The sequence below is a fragment of the Megalobrama amblycephala genome, linkage group LG16, assembly GCF_018812025.1.
Source record: "Megalobrama amblycephala isolate DHTTF-2021 linkage group LG16, ASM1881202v1, whole genome shotgun sequence".
In the NCBI taxonomy this organism is placed as follows: domain Eukaryota; kingdom Metazoa; phylum Chordata; class Actinopteri; order Cypriniformes; family Xenocyprididae; genus Megalobrama; species Megalobrama amblycephala.
In genome coordinates, this window is record NC_063059.1 from 37758511 (window position 1) to 37781717 (window position 23207).

The window sequence follows — 23207 nt, forward strand, 5'->3', positions numbered from 1 at the left end:
GGAAGATGTACTAACAGTAGTATTCAGATACGTAATAGCCTACAACAGAAATTGAATAAAGTAATAACTATCTCACTATATTAGCTGTGTGAACTTTGTTTATGCAATGTATTGTAGAGTTGCAAACTTGGGGGCGGGGAGCACAAGCATTTAAAGGGGACACGCGCTGAATCTGCGCATTTTTAATTATGGCCCAAAATAGGCAGTTAAAAAATGTAATAATAAAAAAATCTATGGGTATTTTGAGCTGAAACTTCATAGACACATTCAGGGGACACCTTAAGGGGTGTACACACCTGTACACACCGGGACGAATATCGCACACGTTTATCACCAGCATTTTTCGAGACGTTTTTTGTGTTCAAACCCAAGCGATTTTCACTGGCGATGCGCAGAGTGAACGTGCAAATTCACTCCCTGATAGTATGTGGCGCTAGTGCTTAACGGTAGTGCAAATAAACATATTTATGATATTAATAAAGTTAAAGAAGATAAAAATGCAGATATCAAATGGCATATATGAGAGATGGTAGTCAGAAACAGTAGTGCAAATAACATTCTCAACTATATTTCTTGAATGTAAAAGAAAAAAAGAAAAAAAACAGCAAAATTACAGAAATAATACACATCTATTGGTGTGGCCAAGAACTGGCAGAGCACCCATAGTGTGCGTCTCAATCAGCTCCCTAGTTCACTAGTCAGGGCACTGATCAGAGAGTCGGCCACATTCATTTAAATGGTATACTGATACACGACCTAGGAAGCTAGGGAGCTGTTTGAGACGCAGGGATAGTTTGTCGGGGTCTTCCTCGTCTACTTACTTTCTCTTCGTCGTCGTGTGCTCGGCAAGACTGTTTTGTGCTTGAGCGCCACCAAGTCGTGTCTTACTGTAACTTCAGCAGCTCCAGGCACGTGAACAAAAGCACCAATCTCATTGGTCGGCCAGTTTTTAACGCGGCGCGTCAAACCAAAAAAACGAACCCGAGGCGTTTTTTAAAAAATGACGCTTTTACGCCTCGCGTTTTTCGCGTCGGTGTGCACACTCACATTGCCGCCCGTTGTTTAGTCACGAGGCGTTAAACGTCGGCGAAAATCGCGCGCGATATTCGTCCCGGTGTGAACAGGCCTTATATTACATCTATTAGACTTATATTACATCTTTTGAAAAAGGGTTCTAGGGCACCTTTAATGACTGCAGCAGATTTATTAGGCTGCTGTCACTTTAAGAGCTGCACGGATCCAGTATACTGTTACACATGCGTTTTCTTTCTCAACTGTTTGAACAGATTTAAGACATTAACTGACTATGTTTACGAGTATAATCGTCAAAACTGCATTTCGACGTGTGTATAGTTTATTTGACCGTTTAGGAGCGTATCTGAAAACTACAGTATACTTCGCCCCGTCTTAAAACGTGCACACAGGAGGCCGCCTGGAACAGTATTTCTTTCGTGGCTTAATGCGTTTTTAATAACTCTGTTTAAAACTAACAATAATACTGATATGATAATACTACTACTACTACCACCATTTTAAAATACATTAAGTTCTGATGAGCTGCTGGGTTAAAGAATATTAATCACATTAATACACATTGTCTGAGTTTACGGAGTGTCAAATATGCTGTGCATCCATTGATATGAATTGGAATAGTGCGCTTTACAGTCAGAGTGTTCAAGATGAGTGAAGGCAAAAATATATCTGTGCTAAACATATAGCCTCGAACTCAATGACTGCTTAGAGAAATCTAACAATTTATTAGCCAATGGCTAATGATACACATTATTTAGTGGCCTAGCATGAAAATTTAGTCGCATATGCAAGCGATTTACTTTCATTGTAGAGGGTTGACTAAAATCTTTTTAGTTAAAACACTTTACATTGTAGCTCACTCACAAAACATACCTTGATCTTGTTCGTCTGCTGTGTCTTCGATCTCTCCCATCATGCACCGAGCGCTCCGTCTCACCTGAATCCTGAAATGGGTCAAAAGAATTATGCATGTGACTTTAGTCTCACTGCTGTGTAAATGTGGGCGAACTGATTTTAGAAATTTGAATTAGAATTTGAGTTTCAATAAGAGCTCTGCTTGGACTGGTGAGTTATTAATATCTCATAAAGGTGTAGAGATGATGGTCTGTACCTGTGGCTGCTGAGTTGTACTAGGCTGTATGATGGTCTCATCAATGGTTTGAGGAGGGTTATCTGGTATCTGGGTCTGAACCATCGATGGGAACTCCTGGGGTGCCACCTGACCCTGTGATGGCACTTGACCCTGGGACGGCGCTTGACCCTGGGATGGCACTTGACCCTGCGACGCCATCTGACCCTGCATCTGTGTCTGGACATGAGGAAACACTTTTATTGCATACAATATTTTTGACACGTCCTTATTCTTTGAAGCTCTTTAGGCCAGAGTAAATACCTGGTTAACGATTTGACTCAGAAGATGAGCTTGCAGGGCTTGCTGTAATTCTGGAGGGAGGTTTCTGTATACAATGACAATATTAAATCAATATTGGGGGTGGAAAAGGTCAAATGATATTTTACTGTATGTGATCAGAGAGGAATGAGAGTTTATTATATCCTACATGGTAATAGGAGCAGCGGGGGCTGGTTCAGTCTTTTCCTCCACAGGTTCGGGTTCATCATCATAATCAAATCGGTCCAGCAGAGACTGAGTCAAACCAGAAACACAATGTTACAGGCAGTGAATTAACAGCTCCAAACCGTGCATTCGTTCTGTGGTTTATATATAGCATATGAACTGCAAGATAAGGCTTATATCTTCAAGATTCCACTTTATTTATTCCTTAAAGAGATGAAAATTTTCCCATGATTTACTCACCCTCAAGCCATCCTAGGTGTATATGACTATCTTATTTCAGATGAATATAACTAGAGTTATATTAAAAATATCCTGGTAGTGAATGGGGTTTGAGATTCATTATGCTCCGAAGCTTCCTGAAGCAGTGTTTTGAAATCGGCCATCACTAAATAAGTCATTATTTTGTTTTTTTGGCGCACCAAAAATATTCTCATCGCTTTATAATATTAATATTGAACCACTGTACTCACATGAACTGATTTAAATATGTTTTTAGTACATTAATGGATCTTGATAGAGGAAATGTCATTGCTCCCTATGGAGGCCTCACTGAGCCATCGGATTTCAACTAAAATACCTTAATTTGTGTTCTGAAGATTAACGAAGGTCTTACGGGTGTGGAACGACATGAGGGTGAGTAATAAATGACAGAATTTTCATTTTTGGGTGAACTAACCCTTTAATAAAGGCCTTCTGAAGCGATATCCACATTTAAATCTTTATAAACTATAATAAGCTTCTTTTATATTTATGATGGATGTGCTTTTTTGGGCTTCAAAACAACACCCCCCCCATTCACTTCCATTATAAAGCTTGGAAGAGATATTTTTAATATAACTCCAATTGTGTTCGTCTGAAAGAAGATAGTCATATACACCTAGGATGGCTTGAGGGTGAGTAAATCATGGGATAATTTTGAGTAAGTCATTTTTGGGTGAACTAACCCTTTAAGTAGACATACAAGGACAATGGAGGAACCATTCAGATGATTTACCTTAGCTAATGATGTTTTCTGCTCAGTGGGCGGGGCAGTGGACTGAGGAAGCCCCGCCCCTCCGGCCTGTTGAAGAGTTTGGAGCAGCTGCTGTAACTGAAACAAGCATCTCAGATTAAATACAAAAGTACAACATATTTATTGTTTTTAAAGTGCTTTATAAATAAAATTTGAGTTGAGTGTTGTCTGTTACCTCTACACCCCCTGTGCCCTGGAGGAGCTGAGCGACTGCAGCGAGGGCCACTGGGGCCTGAACGGTGGGTGCAGGTGTTGCCGTGGCAACAGCTGGTGCTGGTACTAGTGCTGGTGCTGGCACTGACTCTGGCACTGCCACTGGCATTTGCATTGGCATGGCTGAAGGAGCTACAAAAAGCAATGAAGAGCAGTTTAATAAAATAAAAGAATTATTTTTGCAAAAATCTCTAAGTCCACCTCTTTGGACAGCAAGACATAGTAAAACGTCGGTTTCTGTCAGTTTTACAGTAGCAAAAGGTACACTGTTGTGTTTACTTGCTACTTGCGAAATCCTGTCATTGCCACTGTAACGATGGACAAAACATGATAAAAACTTGCAGCTCTGCAATTAAAAGCATCTCATACGCACACCATCATTCATCTTAAAATCATAGAATCCGGTTAGCATCTTCCGATTGGTTCTTCTGTGGACTTAGAGGCTTTTGCTGGAGGGAAGTGGCGTTTAGGGCTGACGCTGGGATTTAATGGATTTGTAGTATTTGAAAATATTTAGCGAGCATTCGATCAATATCATTATCTCATTTTTGATGAGGCTTTTGCATCTTCCTATCCAAAAGTTTAGGGTCAATATGTTTTTTGTTGTAGATGTTGAAAGAAATTAATACTTTTATTCAGCAAGGATGCATTAAATTGATGAAAAGCGACAGTAAAGACATTTATAATAGGTTTCTAGTTCAAATAAATGCTGTTCTTTTGAACTTTCTATTCATCATGTATAATGGTTTCCACAAAAATTAATAAGCAGCACAACTGTTTATTTTTTAACACTGATAATAAAAATTGTTTCTTGAGCATCAATTCAGCATATTAGAATGATTTCTGAAGGATCATGTGACACTGAAGACTGGAGAAATTATGCTAAAAATTCAGCTTTGATCACAGGAATAAATTACATTTTAACATATATTAAAAATAAATAAATATTATACTATTTTTAATGTGTTTGAACAAAGTCTCTTATGCTCATTAAGGCTGCATTTATTTCATAATAAATACAGAAAAATCAATAATATTGTGAAATATTATTACAATTTAAAATAATGGTTTTCTATTTTAATATATTTCAAAATATAATTTATTTCTGTGATCAAAGCTGAATTTTCCGCATCATTACTCCAGTCTTCAGTGTCACATGATCCTTCAGAAATCATTTAACACACCTGTGCTGAATAAAAGTATTAATTTCCTTTAAACAAAAAGAAAGAAAAAAATACTGACCCCAAACTTTTGAATGGTAGTGTATATTGTTACAAAAGATTTCTATTTTAAATAAATGCTGATATTTTTTTTTTTTTTTATTCATCAAAGAATCCTGAAAAAGTATCACAGGTTATAAAATAGTATTACGCAGCACAACTGTTTCCAACATTCATAATAAATCATCATATTAGAATGTTTTCTGAAGGATCATGTGACACTAAAGACTGGAGTAATGATGCTGAAAATTCAGCTTTGATCACAGGAATAAATTAAAAGTAAAATTAAAATTAAAGTACATTAAAATAGAAAACCATAATTTTAAATTGTAATAATATTTCACAATATTATTGATTTTTCTGTATTTATTATGAAATAAATGCAGCCTTAATGAGCATAAGAGACTTTGGGTAACACTTTACTTGAAGGGGTGTGCATAAGACTGACATGACACCTTCATAATCTTGACATGACACGTGTCATGAATATTAAGGAGGTTTTATGCATGTTTATGACAACTGTCATTAAGTGTCATTCGCTCAATTATGTCATTTTTAATGCAAAGATGACATCGTTTGAGATGTCTTTGTTACGACAACTTGACATAAACCAATACATCATAACCTGTCATAAACATGACATAGCAGATTAATTATCAAACTTAAAAAAAAACTAATTAGCTTTATGGGTTAACATTACTTTACATTATTTTGGTAACATTTCAGTATAGGGAACACATATATAAACGATTAACTATGACTTTTCCCTCAATAAACTCTTAATTTACTGCTTATTATAGTTAATTGTTTGGTTTAGGTATTGGGTAGGATTAAGAATGTAGAATAAGGTCATGCAGAATAAGACATTAATCTGTGGTTAATAATACTAATAAATAGCCAATTTTTTAGCCATATGAATGCTAATATTAATAAGCAACTAGTTAAAAGACCCTAAAATAAAGTGTTACCATTATTTTATAACAGTGTCATCTTTTTTACGAAATTTGAAATTGTCTATTATCTGACCTTCTGTTGGAGGAAACTTAAAAAAAAAATAAATTAAAAAAAATAAAAACATGAAATGAAAAATAGTCATGACGCTGTTATACAATTATTTGTCAGAGTATTGTCACTTAATGACATTTTAATGACAAGTTCAATTTGTACCACTGTACTTGAGCTCAAGATACATATTTATGACACTATTATAATGGCCTCATGTCAAAACCAACGACATGACAGTTTAATGTAATGTTAACCCATAAAGCTAAATGATGTCAAGTTGTCATGACAAAGACACTGACAGGTTATGATGTATTGGTTTATGTCAAGTTGTCGTAACTCGGACATCTCAAACAATTTCATCTTTGCATTAAAAATGACATAATTGAGCGAATGACATTTAATAACAGTTGTCATAAACATTCATAAAACCTCCTTCATCTTCATGACATGTGTCATGTCATGATTATGAAGGTGTCATGTCAGTCTTATGCACACCCCTTCAAGTAAAGTGTTACCAGACTTTGTTCAAAAACATTAAAAATAGTAATGTTTCCAAACTTTTGACTGGTAGTGTACTTCACAATATTACTGTATTTTTGATCAAATAAATGCAGCCTTGGTGAGCTTTTCTTCCCCCTTAACAGTAATGTAACTTGAAAGACTGACTCAAAAGGCCAGATAAAAAGCCTAAAGTTTAAAGCATAATAAAAAGACACGAAACAGAAATGAATGTGATCGTTTACCAGCGACCGTGGTTCCATTCTCTAAAACAGGCAGCACTGGAGCCGTGGCCATGTCTAACAGCGGCTGAATGACGTCCATGCCAAACACGTCATTCTTCTGCCACAGGTTCAGCACGCGCATTATCTTCCCCTACAATTCAACAAACAAAATCCAATAAAATTCACCTGGCGGCACATTTCACTGTCAAATCCAGAGGTGATTATTCAGTACCTTGTCATCGGCCGGGCACTGGAAAAGGTTCTGAAACGTTACAGTGAAGTTCTTCAAAAACCTCGGCCCAAACAGATCTTTGTCCGAGCCGAACTGATGGCGGGACTGTCGGATGATTGAGTCGACCACATAGAGACCAGCAACCTTTAGATCTGGTTTACACTGACAGAAGAATAACAACATTACATCTTTTACACCTTCCCATAATAACAGCGATCATCTTTACAAGAATGTCAGTATATAGTTCATTACATACCCGCTTGATGAACTTCTCCACGATTTGAACAACGTGCTTGTAAAGCTAACAAAGGAAATAAATCATAACTCAGTCACAAATGAAAATTTCAACAAAAAAATTATTTAAAGTGAGTGTCAAAACACAAATAACTTTGAGATAACATCTTTAAAAAAAGCTATCAAAATCAATAAACAGGCAACACAAGAAAAAAAGAGCAAATTTGAAATCATAATTTCTCCTGTAACTTATAAAATGTTTACATGACCACATCAACATCAGTATATGATTGTAGATCTTTTAAACAGTTTCTTCTTAGATAAAATGATAAAAATCAACGAAAACCCAAAATAATTGGAACAAGAAACAAAGACAAGTCAATTAATTCTTGCTAATTTATCAAGATCATCCATATTTCTGTTCTGACGTACCTTGATCGCTTTGATTCCTGCTTTGGTTACAGACATCATTTTGGCTCTTGAGATCGGGGGAGTCATGTCCATCATGGACATCATCTACAGAGGAGGAAAAAATGTCAAATTTACCCTAATAAAAATGATGGTCTAAGTAATAACTGAGATCAAAACAACCGAAATGAAATGCAAAACTTTCAGCTCGGTTAATGACAATCTCAAACTCAAAAGGAAAAGCTTGTGATTACATAAATAACAACAAAATGCATAAAACAGCACTTAACCTCATAGCAAACTCAGTGAAAACGGCAGATATCGGTTTTGAGCCCATAAACACCATTATAGCACTTGAATAAATCATCTGAAGTATCTGAACCAGTAGGGGCGCCACTGAAATTCTCCGTTCTATTACAACAGCCAGTCAAAACTAGATTAAATTTATATTAAATATGATGTAACCCTTATTTAATATCTTTATAAACATAAAAGTCATGATGTGAGCACTAAATCAAACTTTAACTAAGCGCAATTGGACAGCACGAACAGTTGGAAGGTCACTAAACAAACTAACTTTCTTCATACTCATATCACATCTGCTCATCAATATTTAGGTTTTTATTTGACTATTTAAAAGTTTAAACTGCAAAAACAGTCTGATAATCATCCACAAACGAGCAACAAACATATAAACAAGGATTGTTTTGGAGGAGCTTGGCGCGCGCGCTCGGCTAATGGTAAACGGTAAACGGCGAATAAAACGCGAAATCTCACCTCCCCGTTAAAGGCGTTCACCGCATCCATGTCCATGAGCGTTATTAACTCAATATGTCTTTGGATATATTATCTTCGATCCGAATAAACATGTGTAAACTGGATTATCGCGACAAGGCCGCATGAGATTGAAGCTCAGAAACTCAACACAACCTTTCGCGAACGTTGAGACCACAGGTTGAGACGCGTTCAGCGCGCGGGGAGAGAGCGCCACCTATCGCACTGGAGGACAACTGTACAAACATTATTATGTCACTGACAAAAATTATATATGCTCATCAAGGCTGCATTTATTTCATCAAAAATACAGAAAAAAACATTTAAAAAAAAAAAACAGTAATATTGTGAAATATTATTACAATTTAAAATAATGGTTTTCTATTTTAATATATTTTAAAATATAATTTATTTCTGTGATCAAAGCTGAATTTTCAGCATCATTACTCCAGTCTTCAGGGTCACATGATCCTTCAGAAATCATTCTAAATATGTTGATTTGATACTCAGTTATTATCAAAGTTGGAAACAGTTGTGCTACTTAATATTTTTTGGAAACTGTGATATTTTTTCAGGATTCATTGATGAATAAATAGTCAAAAAGAACAGCATTTATTCAAAATAGAAATATTTTCTAACAATATAAATCTTTACTATCACTTTTTAACACATCCTTGCTGAATAAAAGTATTAAAAAAAGAAAGAAAAAAAAATACTGACCCCAAACGTTTGAACAGTATTGTTACAAAAGATTTAATTTAATTAAATTTTGCTCTTTTTTTAACTTTTTATTCATCAAAGAATCCTGAAAAAGGTATCACGTTATAAAAAATATAAAGCAGCACAACAATGATAATAAATCATCATATTAGAGTGATTTCTGAAGGATCATGTGACACTGAAGGCTGGAGTAATGATGCTGAAAATTCAGCTTTGATCACAGGAATAAATTATATTTTAAAGTATATTAAAATAGAAAACAATAATTTTAAATTGTAATAATATTTCACAATATTACTGTTTTTTTTCTGTATTTTTGGTGAAATAAATGCAGCCTTGATGAGCATAAGAGACTTTTTTCTATCTATCTATCTATCTATCTATCTATCTATCTATCTATCTATCTATCTATCTATCTATCTATCTATCTATCTATCTATCTATCTATCTACTTTATTTTTTGTAGGCTATGTCATGTCAAAGTGAATTTTCCAAGTTCCCAGTTGGGACTTTTATTTATTTATTTATTCATTTTTTTAATGTAGTTCTATGTGGGCTTTTATTTTGAAAGCGTGTTCGTGTGACGCTCGATCCTCCCGACAGATCAGCCCCGGTGATCAGCTGCGACCATGCCGACTGTCAGCGTAAAGAGAGACTTGCTCTTTGAAGCTCTGGGACAAACATACAGTAAGTGTTTATCATTCATCAGCTTTATAAAGTGAGTGCACTCATCAGTGTGCTGTTAGGAAGGGAAATGTGATCACTGTGTGAAAGTGTGAGAGCGGGATAGTGTCTGCGTCTGTGGAAGTCATGGAGGAATATCTCAATAAAACAAATTATACTCTAGATATAATTTATTCTACTGGCTCATCTCATCATTACAGAACAAATTCATGTTGAGGCTCAAAACGAATTTAATTTACATGTGATTAATTTCTCCAAATGTGTCGCAGCGATTGCATCAGATTCTAGTCATTCTGAGATATTAACAATTTCACTTAAGATTTCTTCTGATATTTAATATATATCGCTTTCCAGTCTGGTGCTGCTTGAATGCAGTGATGTTTTATTTCTTGTAATGTTATTTTTATTCTTCATTCATTTGAAAAGCTCAGATGTCAAACTGGATGCGCATTGATGACGCCATCATAATGCGACTCAGAAATAATTTCTTTTATTTTCTATTCGTGTTTTAGCGGATGAAGAATTTGATGAACTGTGTTTCGAGTTTGGCCTCGAGCTGGACGAAATCGTAAGTTGTATCAAATTATCTTTATTTACAAGCTGATCAGATGAAAAGAAACGACAGGCCCTTGTTTTAACAAACACTGAACCTTTATGTGACTATAATTATTAATTAATTTAAATATATAGTTATATGTTTATATTATTATATGTTAAAAATGATACAATAAATTATGTAATATATAAGATACAATGTATAATATAATATAAAATACTATATAATTTATTTGTCTTCATAGTAATATATAATTATATATTTTTAAATGTGTTTTATATAGATATATACATATACATTTATATGCGCACACATATATAATGAAATGTTATTATTTATTTTAAATATATGTGTGTGTATATATATATATATATATATATATATATATATATATATATATATATATATATATATATAATTTATATGTTAATAATTCTGTAATAATAGATGTAATAAATAAGATATAATATAAAATATAAAATACTATATAATTGATTTGTCTTTATAATAATAAATAATTATATATTTTTAAATTGCATGTGTATATTTTAAATATATAATTATGTTTATATATTAAGTTATGTTAAGAATCCTATAATAATATATGTAATATATATGATACAATATATAATATAATGTAAAATGCTATATAATTGATTTGTTTTTATAATAATATATAATTGTTTTATATATATATATATATATATATATATATATATATATAACAATTATGTTAAATTCTATAATAAAATAAGATACAATCTATAATATAATGTAAAATACTATATCATTTATTTCTTTATAATATATAATTATATATATTTAAATGTGTGTGTATATATTTTAAATATATAATTGTTTATATATATATATATAAATATATAATTGTTTATATATATTAATTTATATGTTAATTCTGTAATAATAGATCTAATAAATAAGATACAATATATAATATAAAATACTATATAATTTATTTGTCTTTATAATAATAAATATATATTTTTAAATTGTGTGTATATTATTTAAGTTATATTTTAAGAATTCTGTGATAAAATATGTAATATATAATATACAACATATAATGTATAATGATATATAATTGATTTGTTTTTATAATAATATATAATTATATATTTTTAAATTGTGTGTGTGTGTATATATGTGTGTGTGTGTGTGTGTATATATATATATATATATATATATATATATATACACACACACACACATTTAAAAATATATAATTACGTTTTATTATAAAGACAAATTATATTGTTCATTACATATGTAATGAATTATGTAACAAAAATATATTTATTTATTTATTTATTATTAAAAAATTCAAAACGGGTGTTAGTGCTTCTGAATCTGATCAGTGCCTTTCTGTGTCTGTCTCATGTGTAGACGTCAGAGAAGGACATCATAAGCCGAGAGCAGGGCGATGAGAAGGCAGAGGGGGCGTCTGATGTTGTGCTGTACAAGATCGACGTTCCAGCCAACCGCTATGATCTGCTGTGTCTGGAGGGTCTCGTCAGGGGTCTGCAGGTCTTCAAGGAGAGGTAAGGCTCAGTGTTTGTGGTTCTGCTGTTGGTCAGATGCCTTCATGTGTTTGATATGTGACTCTTTGTGTTTTTAGGATGGAAGCTCCCCGGTACAAGCGTGTGAGTCCGGCAAATGGAGGAGAGCCTCAGCGGCTGGTCATAACTGAGGAGGTTTATATCAGTCTCATATTTCAGTTTAGAGGTTTCATTATATTGATTTTCTTAAGAGCTGAAGTACAGTGAGAAACCATCAGCCGGAGTGAAGAATGGAGAGAGATCATTTAAATGAATGTAATGGTTGCTGTGCTGAAATCACATGATATTTGCATGTTCACGTAGACGGCGTCTGTGAGGCCGTACGCTGTAGCAGCTGTTCTGCGCAACATCACCTTCACTCAGGAGCGCTACGACAGCTTCATAGAGCTGCAGGAGAAACTGCACCAGAACGTCTGCAGGCCAGTCGACACGCACATACTCACTGTTTGATCAGGAGAAGTTTCACTGCACATTCTCATGTTTTGTCTCTGTGCTCTTCTCTCATCAGGAAAAGGACGCTGGTTGCCATTGGAACTCATGATTTGGACACGATCTCCGGTCCATTCACCTACACAGCCAAACCGCCCGCAGATATCCGCTTCAAACCGCTCAATCAGAGCAAAGAGTACACCGCCACTGAGCTCATGAGCCTCTATAAGGTGAGATCTGATTGGCTGTTTGATTCACAAATCAGGGATATTATTGATAGTTAAAACAAAAAACATAAAAAACATTTTCATTACTTGAAATAAATATTAACGGAAATAAAATATATATTAAACACACACACACACATATACAGTGGGTACGGAAAGTATTCAGACCCTCTTAAATTTTTCACTCTCTGTTATATTGCAGTCATTTGCTAAATTCATTTAAGTTGATTTTTTTCCTCATTAATGTACACACAGCACCCCATATTGACAGAAAAACACAGAATTGTTGACATTTTTGCAGATTTATTAAAAAAGAAAAACTGAAATATCACATGGTCCTAAGTATTCAGACCCTTTGCTCAGTATTTAGTAGAAGCACCCTTTTGATCTAATACAGCCATGAGTCTTTTTGGGAAAGATGCAACAAGTTTTTCACACCTGGATTTGGGGATCCTCTGCCATTCCTCCTTGCAGATCCTCTCCAGTTCTGTCAGGTTGGATGGTGAACGTTGGTGGACAGCCATTTTTAGGTCTCTCCAGAGATGCTCAGTTGGGTTTAAGTCAGGGCTCTGGATGGGCCATTCAAGAACAGTCACAGTTGAGAGTTGTTGTGAAGCCACTCCTTCGTTATTTTAGCTGTGTGCTTAGGGTCATTGTCTTGTTGGAAGGTAAACCTTCGGCCCAGTCTGAGGTCCTGAGCACTCTGGAGAAGGTTTTCGTCCAGGATATCCCTGTACTTGGCCGCATTCATCTTTCCCTCGATTGCAACCAGTCGTCCTGTCCCTGTAGCTGAAAAACACCCCCACAGCATGATGCTGCCACCACCATGCTTCACTGTTGGGACTGTATTGGACAGGTGATGAGCAGTGCCTGGTTTTCTCCACACATACCGCTTAGAATTAAGGCCAAAAAGTTCTATCTTGGTCTCATCAGACCAGAGAATCTTATTTCTCACCATCTTGGAGTCCTCAATGCAGGCTTTCATGTGTCTTGCACTGAGGAGAGGCTTCCGTCGGGCCACTCTGCCATAAAGCCCCGACTGGTGGAGGGCTGCAGTGATGGTTGACTTTATACAACTTTCTCCCATCTCCCGACTGCATCTCTGGAGCTCAGCCACAGTGATCTTTGGGTTCTTCTTTACCTCTCTAACCAAGGCTCTTCTCCCCCGATAGCTCAGTTTGGCAGGACGGCCAGCTCTAGGAAGGGTTCTGGTCGTCCCAAACGTCTTCCATTTAAGGATTATGGAGGCCACTGTGCTCTTAGGAACCTTAAGTGCAGCAGAAATTTTTTTGTAACCTTGGCCAGATCTGTGCCTTGCCACAGTTCTGTCTCTGAGCTCTTCAGGCAGCTCCTTTGACCTCATGATTCTCATTTGCTCTAACATGCACTGTGAGCTGTAAGGTCTTATATAGACAGGTGTGTGGCTTTCCTAATCAAGTCCAATCAGTATAATCAAACACAGCTGGACTCAAATGAAGGTGTAGAACCATCTCAAGGATGATCAGAAGAAATGGACAGCACCTGAGTTAAATATATGAGTGTCACAGCAAAGGGTCTGAATACTTAGGACCATGTGATATTTCAGTTTTCCTTTTTTAATAAATCTGCAAACATGTCAACAATTCTGTGTTTTTTCTGTCAATATGGGGTGCTGTGTGTACATTAATGAGGAAAAAAATGAACTTAAATGATTTTAGCAAATGGCTGCAATATAACAAAGAGTGAAAAAATTAAGGGGGTCTGAATACTTTCCGTACCCACTGTATATACATAATATATATTTAATTATATATTATTCATTTTTATATACTATTAGCTATATATTAATAATTATATAATAAAATATATACTTTATAAAATATAATTGTCTTTATTATATATGTATTAAGTTGTATATAATAATATATGTATAATATCATTACAGAAATCAGACATTTTCTTCATATATATATATATATATATATATATATATATATATATATATATATATATATATATATATATATATATATATATATATATATATATATATGTAGATATATTATAAATATATTATGTTATAAATATATAATTTGTTTTATATATATATATATATATATATATATATATATATATATATATATATATATATATATATATATATAATTTATTAAGTTGTATATTTATTTGTATATTCATATTATTATGTATATTCATATTACTTATATATGAATTATATATTTATAATAAAATATATATTTATAATATAATATATATATATATATTTTTACTGCTAAATTCCAAAGCAACATTTTACATTTTTCTTTTGGCTAAATTGAAATACTAAAACAACTAAAATTAAAAAGTAAAACTTAATAAAAACCAGAGAAATTTTTTTTAAAAAGACATCCGTTACATATTACATGTATTAATAATAGGGGTAATAAGTTCCCATAGGGCATAGGGATGAACACTTCCATTTGGAACTTTCCCCGTGAACCGTTCGGCACGAATACGCGTACCGTTACACCCCTAATTAATAACAGTAAATTATGCATAATTACATGCAACTATCCTTAAACCCTAAACATAAATACATGATGTGAATTATTGTTATTCAGTACTTAAATATAGCATAATTACTCTGTAACATGGACCACTACCAAAACCACTAATAAAAATGACAAAAACACAACAAAATTACTAAAACTCAGTCACTTCTCCTAATGTAAAGTGAAATCTGATTGGTCAGAATATTAGTAGCTTATGTCAAATCTTGTATGTTTTTGAGTTGTATACCTCAGACCGCATCAAATATAATGAATCTTACTGTTAATAAGTTCTTTCAATGTGTTGTAGGCTGACAGTCATCTGAAGCACTACCTGCATATCATCGAGAACGAACCTCTCTACCCCATCATATACGACAGTAATGGAATCGTCCTGTCTATGCCTCCTATCATCAACGGTGAGTTAAAAACACACATACACAAATGCTCCATTTCTTTCTGTTCACCCTTAAGCTTTGTGATTTTGTCGTGCAGTTTTCTGCAGATAGATCTGTTCATTTAAGTCTTGTATTTCTCTCTCTCTCAGGGGACCACACTAAAATCTCATTAAACACAAAGAACGTTTTCATTGAGTGCACGGCCACAGACCACACAAAGGTAAACCACTTCACTGACATCAAATATGAGCTTAGATTCTGTTGCAATTAGACCTCAATAGGTATATTTTGTTATAATATACATTACTGTTCAAAAACTTTTATTCAGAAAGGATGCATTAAATTGATCAAAAGTGAAAGCATGCTTATATTGCTACAAATAAACTTTCTGTTCATCAAAGAATCCTGAAAAAGGATCATTGATTTGATGAAAATATGTGCTGTCAAATCAATTAATCACATCTAACATTAAAGTTTATATATATTCATTCAAACAGAAATCGATTCAAATAGAGAACAATATATTGACTGTTTGAACTACAGGATGTGTGTTTATGTGTGTTTGCAGGCAAAGATCACGCTGGACATGGTAGTGACCATGTTTAGTGAGTACTGTGAGGAGCCGTTCACGTGAGTACCGCAGTACAGACTCTGTTACAGTATCTCCAGTTTTCATTCACACAGTCAGTGTGTTGTTCAGTGCTCAGATGTGCTCGTCTCTTTATTCAGGGTTGAGGAGGCGGAGGTTGTTTATCCTGATGGCAGATTGTGTGTGTATCCTGTATGTATTCAGGTTTTAACTTAATAGTAATTATAATATAGTATATAAAATCTAATTTTCTACACTGAAATGAATGGAGTATGCCATGTGAAATACAAGTTGAGCTCTATTGATGGTCATGATCGTGTAACTTTCACACAGTATCCAGAAAGGGTTGTGACGTAATCCGTGAAGCTGTTTACATGGAACAAACTCGACCCGCAGGAATTACAGCAGCTGCACAAACCTTGACAAGTAGTGTCATCTCATAATTACAGCTCAAATAACAAACATTTATAAATGGTACATAATGAATATGGAAAAATGCTATATACAGTATACTACTGTTCAAAAGTTTGTGTTTGGAAAGATTTTTTTGAAAGAAGTCTCTTCTGCTCACCAAAGCTGCATTTATTTGACCAAATATACAGTAAAAACTGTAAAATTGTAAAATATTATTACAATTTAAAAGAACTGTTTTCTATTTGAATATACTGTAAAGTAATTTCATTACTCCAGTCTTCAGTGTCACATGATCTTTCAGAAATCATTCTGATATGATGATTTGCTGCTCGAGGAAGATTTATTATTATTATTATTATCATGTTGAAAACAATTGTGCTGCTGCTTGTGGACATCGTAAATAGAATAGAAATTATAAAGAATAGAAATTTCAAAAGAACAACATTTATTTGAAATAGAAATCTTTTTGCATTCAATCTTTTTTTTCAATTTAATGCATCCTTGCTGAATAGAAGTATTCTTTTTTTTTTATTGTTATTCTTTTTTTTTTTATTGTTATTCTTTTTTTTTGTATAAATCTTACTGACTCCAAACATTTAAAGGTGCCCTCGAATGAAAAATTGAATTTATCTTGGCATAGTTAAATAACAAGAGTTCAGTACATGGAAATGACATACAGTGAGTCTCAAACTCCATTGTTTCCTCCTTCTTATATAAATCTCATTTGTTTAAAAGACCTCCGAAGAACAGGCGAATCTCAACATAACACTGACTGTTACATAACAGTCGGGGTGTACGCCCCAATATTTGCATATGCCAGCCCACGTTTCCAACATTATAAAAGGCATTAGACAAGGGCAGCCAGTATTAACGTCTGGATCTGAATCATCTAGCTGAATCATCAGACTAGGTAAGCAAGCAAGAACAATAGCGAAAATGGCAGATGGAGCAATAATAACTGACATGATCCATGATATCATGATATTTTTAGTGATATTTGTAAACTGTCTTTCTAAATGTTTCGTTAGCATGTTGCTAATGTACTGTTAAATGTGGTTAAAGTTACCATTGTTTCTTACTGTATTCACGGAGACAAGAGCCGTATTTTCATTTTTAAACACTTGTAGTCTGTATAATGCATAAACACAACTTCATTCTTTATAAATCTCTCCAACAGAGTAGCATTAGCCGTTAGCCACGGAGCACTATCAAACTCATTCAAAATCAGAAGTAAACAATATAACAGTATACAATACTCACATAATCCGCCGCATACATGACGAACACTTTGTAAAGATCCATTTTGAGAGTTATATTAGCTGTGTAAACTTTGTTAAGGCACTATTCAAGGCAAGCACGAGCTCTGTGGGCGTGGACCACGGGATTTAAAGGGGCCGCAGCATAAAATCGGCGCGTTAATAATGATGCCCCAAAATAGGCAGTTAAAAAAATTAATTAAAAAAATCTATGGGGTATTTTGATCTAAAACTTCACAGACACATTCAGGGGACACCTTAGACTTATATTACATCTTTTAAAAACATAATCTAGGGCACCTTTAAACGGTAGTGTACAGGGCTTGACATTAACACCCGCCAACCCGCCAAATGCGGGTAGATTTCAGCTGTGGCGGGTAAGCCACTCCCACAATCCAATCACACAATTAGTTTTTTACGTGCAATTAGTGAAGGAGGGATAGGCGGAATTGCGCTGAATGATACACAATAGAAGCGCTCTCTCTCTCTCTCTCTCTCTCTCTCTCTCTCTCTCTCTCTCTCTCTCTCTCTCTCTCTCTCTCTCTCTCTCTCTCTCTCGCGATCAGTTCTCCTCGCGCCTGAATAGTCAAATACACGCACACACAGATGTCAAAATGTCCATCGTGTGGAGTATCTCGCGTGAATACAGTCTGGATATGCGTCAGTTACGTCCATGCTTTCAGCAGCCCAATTAAACAGGCCTACCTGTCTGTCATTAATGTTAATCAAACAACAAAAGATGTTAAATAAATGTATACATGTTAAATAAACCTACTGTATCTGAAAAAAGATTTTTTTTAAATTTACTATTGTTTTTTTAAGTTGCTTTTTTGTTCTCTTATATAGCCTAACAAAAATAACTTAAAATTTCTCATATTAGCCTATGCTCATATTGCCCGCCCCTTGCCCACCTGTACATACCAGCTGATATACAATGTAGTCTTGATTTGGGTGGTCAATCTGCATTTAAAAGTTTGAAATGGTTTTAAATCTTTTAAATCAAGTAAAATGACTCAAAATAAAGTAATTTCAGCATACCAAAGTCAACTTTAATCATATAAAATGTAAATATAATTTCCCAACAGCAAAATTGTGGCTAGTGAAAATGCTGAGTGGCTAGTAACTTTGGAAAACTATTAGCCACAGTGGCTGGTGAGCAAAAAAGTTAATGTCAAGCCCTGGTAGTGTATATGAATTAAAAACCATAACATGCAAACCCTACATGTATTGCTGTAAACATGTTTTTGGTTTATTTGCAAAAAAAATAAAAATTCTACATTTTTGTGCTACAGATACTGTTGATAGAGCTTAACTTGTATACATGTCTAAATATTAAATCCAGATTAAAAATAACTTTCTATTGGCTTCAGGAACAAAGCATGTGATTATTAATGATAAATAAATTATGCCTTTTTTGAAAGTCACTCTGTTATTTGCTGATTGTTGACTTTGTTATTAGGAGCTGGCGTACAGGACGGAGACACTGTCTGGGGACTTCATCAACAAAAAAGTTGGGATCAAGTGAGTACATTTTTAAATGTTTGATCTCATTAGAGCACATGTCAAATTGTCAAGTTTAGTTCCAAAACACCTGCTTGGAAGTTTCTATGGCTGTGTCAGAAATCGTCCCCTATACCCTTAAATAGGGCACTATTTGAGCAGACAGCCATTTGTAGTGGTGTCCGTAACCATAGTTGACTTTATCTAGTGCGCTCATTCAATCCCACAATGCACTGCAATAATGAGTGTACAACCGATGTACTCTCAATGGCTAGAGAATACCAATAATGAATGAATTCCCACGTCTGACCAGAAGATGGCGCCGCAGCTGAATCATCCATCCAGCCATTTTCCAAACCACTGGTCCAATGTGGGTACAGTGTAATATCATACAGGAAAAAATCCTTTTTAGTTGATGATTAAATTGTTTAATTAAGGTTTATACATGAGTGTTCATTACTACTGGAGCTGCCAGTTTTGCTAAGTTTCAAATGATTATTAAAAAGCAAACACAAACTATGCAAAAGCAGAGCACTCTGTTCAAATTCACACTCTCATTTTCATTCACTCCTTCAAGTGGACTATATTATTGGACTAATGAAGGGAATAGTGAATGAGGGGGTGATTTCAGACACATCCCTTGATTAGCTGGTTCAGGCGTGTTTGATTAGAGTTGGAGCTGAACTCTGCAGGACAGTTGTCCATCAGGAACGGAGTTCGTAACCCCTGCATTAGAGCTTGAACTTCTTTGTTTCTCAGCTTCAGTCAGTCGATTGAACCCTGATCACACTCTCTGTGCTCTCTTCTCCAGTGAATCAGCAGAAAGCATCGCTCAGCTGCTGACCCGGATGTGTTTGAGGTCAGAGATCACCGGTGAGGGCGATCAGATCCAGGTTGAGATCCCGCCCACACGCTCTGACGTCATCCACGCCTGTGACATCATGGAGGATGCTGCCATAGCGTACGGCTTCAACAACATCGTCAGGAGCACTCCACGCACGTACACAGTAGCCAATCAGGTTCACGAAAAACATTCATTCTGACCTATTAAACTGGAGATCGTTTTAAAGGTTCAGTGCTGATGTTACGACACTTACACGTGTGTTTTTGTATTTGCAGCTCCCTCTAAATAAACTAACGGAGTTACTGAGGCAAGACCTTGCAGCCGCCGGGTTTACTGAAGCTCTGACATTCGCTCTGGTTAGAAATCACTCCTTTCTCTTATATTAGGTTTATATTCTGCACGTTTTCCTCCCCAAAGTCCATTTATAAGATTTCTTGCAGTCAAAAAAAATGTAATTTAGATTTCATGGCCATTGTCCACCTTCTCTCTAAGCATTAGAATTAAATAGGCAGTTTTTACAAGATTTGTGTATGTAGATTTTCTTAGTTTTTAGGGCTGGGTAGACACCGATTTCACAAATTGATTAGACTCTGATTCACAACCTCAATTTTATACCTTCTGATGTTCATTCATGTTTTTTGGTGCTATAACTAGTAGTAAAGAGGAATAAATAATCGGTCATGTGCTGTCATGCCACATTAAAGAGTGCCAAAACAGTATTTGTTTGAATTTCATAGTAAAATTTACACGGTTTCAAAGCTGAGATTTTGTTTTATATCAAAAGTGACAAACCACAAAGCTTATTGTGATTATTTGATGGCAGACATGCAACAAAACAGTATAGACTAAAAGATTAGTTTGGGACTTTAAGAATCCATATCAGTTCATCAAAATGAAGATAGATTTAAATTGATTAATCAATATTGACAACCCAGCCCTATTTAAGTGTTGTTATGTGTTTAAAAGTCATGATGAAAAGGAAGTATCAACAGATGTTTTCTTCTGTATTGTGATGTATATCAAAATGGGATTTGTTATATTTATTTATTTTATATAATTATGTAATGAGAAAAAAAATTAGGACATGAACTATTTAACAATTTTGAGATTTGAGTTTTTTTTTAATCATTCAAAAAAAAAAAAGAAAAGAATAACATGCACTTAAAATATAGATTTTATTCCCCCCCATTTTTTTCTGATTAATTTCTTGCCCACTTTAAAAGACTGTTCATCGCAAACAAATTACAACATTGGTTGCTGTATATTTGTTTTTCCGTTCATTTGTTATCTTGTTTTCCATAATGTGACTCCATTAAAATAACCTTTTCTCCTTCTCACTGCAGTGTTCGCAAGAAGATATTGCAGATAAACTCGGGAAAAACATAGCAGAAACCAGAGCGGTCCACATCTCCAACCCAAAGACTGCAGAGTTTCAGGTAACACACACCATCCACAAAATCTGATTAGCATTTCTCATATTTGTCCACTAGTGGGTGCTTTCGTAACTTTCAATCAGTTAGATTTGACTAACTAAACCAAATTGGCCTCTAGGTGGCACGCACCTCTCTTCTTCCTGGCCTCCTGAAAACGGTCGCTGCCAACAGGAAGATGCCCCTACCTCTCAAACTGTTCGAGATTTCAGACGTCGTCCTGAAGGATGAAACAAAAGGTGTGTTTGACGTCCTCAAAATCAAGTAACGCATGCTAATAAGCAGTCTCTGAACTTGATCTGTCTCGCAGACGTAGGAGCCCGCAACAACAGGCGACTCTGTGCCGTTTACTACAACAAGAGCCCGGGGTTTGAGGTCATCCATGGACTTCTGGACCGGGTCATGCAGCTGCTGGATGTCAAACCAGGCCGTAACCAAGGATACCACATCCAGGCAGCAGAGGGTGAGTCATAAATGTTAAAAGTCGACATGGTGTCCTTTCTCTGAGTGAGATCTGTTTTATGAGCTCTCTGAGTCATATTCAAAGATTTATTTTAGTGGTTAATATTTAACAGCGTTTATCTGCGAGCAGTAGGTCAGCAAAATGTTAATAGGAAGTGTTATAGTTCTTTTGCTAGGACTTTTTTTTTTATTACTGGATGGCCAGATGCTAATTTCCTCATTTTATTTTCACCTGGAAAAGGCTTAAAGAGACTGTTTAAAATGTCATGAAACTGTATCAAATTGTTTTTGTTCATTAAAATAAAGCTATTAAGTGGAATATATAAACTTTGAACAAAAATTAGTAATTAATATAACTGAAGTTGACTTATAATACTAACTTAATTGATCATTTTTCTTACAGACTCCACCTTCTTCCCTGGCCGCTGTGCTGAGATTTTGTCAGGTGGCAAAAGCATCGGACACCTCGGGGTCCTTCACCCTGATGTCATCAGTCGCTTTGAGCTGACCATGCCCTGCTCTGCTATCGATATCAACATAGAGCCCTTCCTGTGATGTCAAAATGCAAATTATCTTAACCACACCTCTCCATTTTGGTCAACGTCTTGGCTCCTCCTTCAGAAGTTGCATCCACACATTACTAACTGTTTATCTTTAGGAGAATGAGTTATAGTCACGACGGCATGTGTTACTGTATGATCAGAATAAATCATTCTGTTTTAATAAACCTCAACTTGTCCACTGCTAGTATGTTTTTCTGATATTAAACATCATGGCTGTATGTCTGTGTCCAGCACATTTTACAACATAGAAACTAATAAATATGTATGAATAAACCAAAATTGCCATTTGTTGGTTTGGTTGTATTTAGTGGATATCAAGCAATGTCCTCTATTATGACTTGCTGTACTTCATCTAAAGCTAATTTAACCCTCATGTTGTGTTCGGGTCATTTTGACCCGGAGAGGATTTTCTTTTTGCTGGAAGTGCTAGTTAACATTATCGCATTGGACTAAAACTTAATGACTTTACTCACCCGGAGTATAACTGCTTCCAGTTGACAAAAAGATTGAATCCAATATCTGGTGATAATATAGCATAACATTAATATAATATAATATAGCATAATAAGCTATTTATAAGCTATTTTTGGTAGGCCAGTCAT

At 34.8% G+C, this 23207-nt stretch overlaps 3 protein-coding genes across 4 annotated transcripts in view; 2 read left to right on the plus strand and 1 right to left on the minus strand.

Moving 5' to 3' along the window:
* Positions 1-8626, minus strand: part of scaf4b (SR-related CTD-associated factor 4b) — a 39346-nt gene extending 30720 nt beyond the window's left edge. The window contains exons 1-12 of one of the 2 annotated variants that reach the window (XM_048160564.1): positions 8432-8626; positions 7679-7762; positions 7269-7313; positions 7013-7174; positions 6802-6931; positions 3796-3965; positions 3603-3698; positions 2592-2677; positions 2426-2489; positions 2320-2341; positions 2144-2283; positions 1906-1976 (exon numbers count right to left, since the gene is read on the minus strand). In XM_048160564.1, coding sequence (XP_048016521.1) covers positions 1906-1976; positions 2144-2283; positions 2320-2341; positions 2426-2489; positions 2592-2677; positions 3603-3698; positions 3796-3965; positions 6802-6931; positions 7013-7174; positions 7269-7313; positions 7679-7762; positions 8432-8467 — 1106 coding nt within the window. In that variant the 5' untranslated portion in view covers positions 8468-8626. Of the gene's footprint in view, positions 1-1905; positions 1977-2143; positions 2342-2425; positions 2490-2591; positions 2678-3602; positions 3699-3795; positions 3966-6801; positions 6932-7012; positions 7175-7268; positions 7314-7678; positions 7763-8431 lie in introns of both variants that reach the window. The other variant, XM_048160563.1, reaches the window with a different exon arrangement.
* Positions 1-23207, plus strand: part of LOC125248560 (NACHT, LRR and PYD domains-containing protein 12-like) — a 1264817-nt gene that overhangs the window by 317809 nt on the left and 923801 nt on the right. The window lies entirely within an intron of this gene.
* On the plus strand, positions 9700-22884 carry farsb (phenylalanyl-tRNA synthetase subunit beta). Its single transcript, XM_048160586.1, has 17 exons — positions 9700-9835; positions 10345-10400; positions 11793-11947; positions 12025-12100; positions 12269-12384; positions 12474-12624; positions 15460-15568; positions 15697-15767; positions 16116-16177; positions 16277-16328; positions 19266-19327; positions 20118-20325; positions 20426-20506; positions 21494-21586; positions 21702-21819; positions 21891-22043; positions 22446-22884. The coding sequence occupies exons 1-17, from the start codon at positions 9778-9780 to the stop codon at positions 22595-22597; spliced, it is 1773 nt and encodes a 590-aa protein (XP_048016543.1). The 5' UTR covers positions 9700-9777; the 3' UTR covers positions 22598-22884.

Bases quoted from the DNA above. Each gene is read 5' to 3' on its own strand.
- farsb (XM_048160586.1), top strand. From the start codon at position 9,778: ATGCCGACTGTCAGCGTAAAGAGAGACTTGCTCTTTGAAGCTCTGGGA. The intron at 12,625-15,459 runs GTGAGATCTGAT...AATGTGTTGTAG, and splicing joins AGCTCATGAGCCTCTATAAG to GCTGACAGTCATCTGAAGCA. The intron at 16,329-19,265 runs GTATGTATTCAG...CTTTGTTATTAG, and splicing joins GCAGATTGTGTGTGTATCCT to GAGCTGGCGTACAGGACGGA.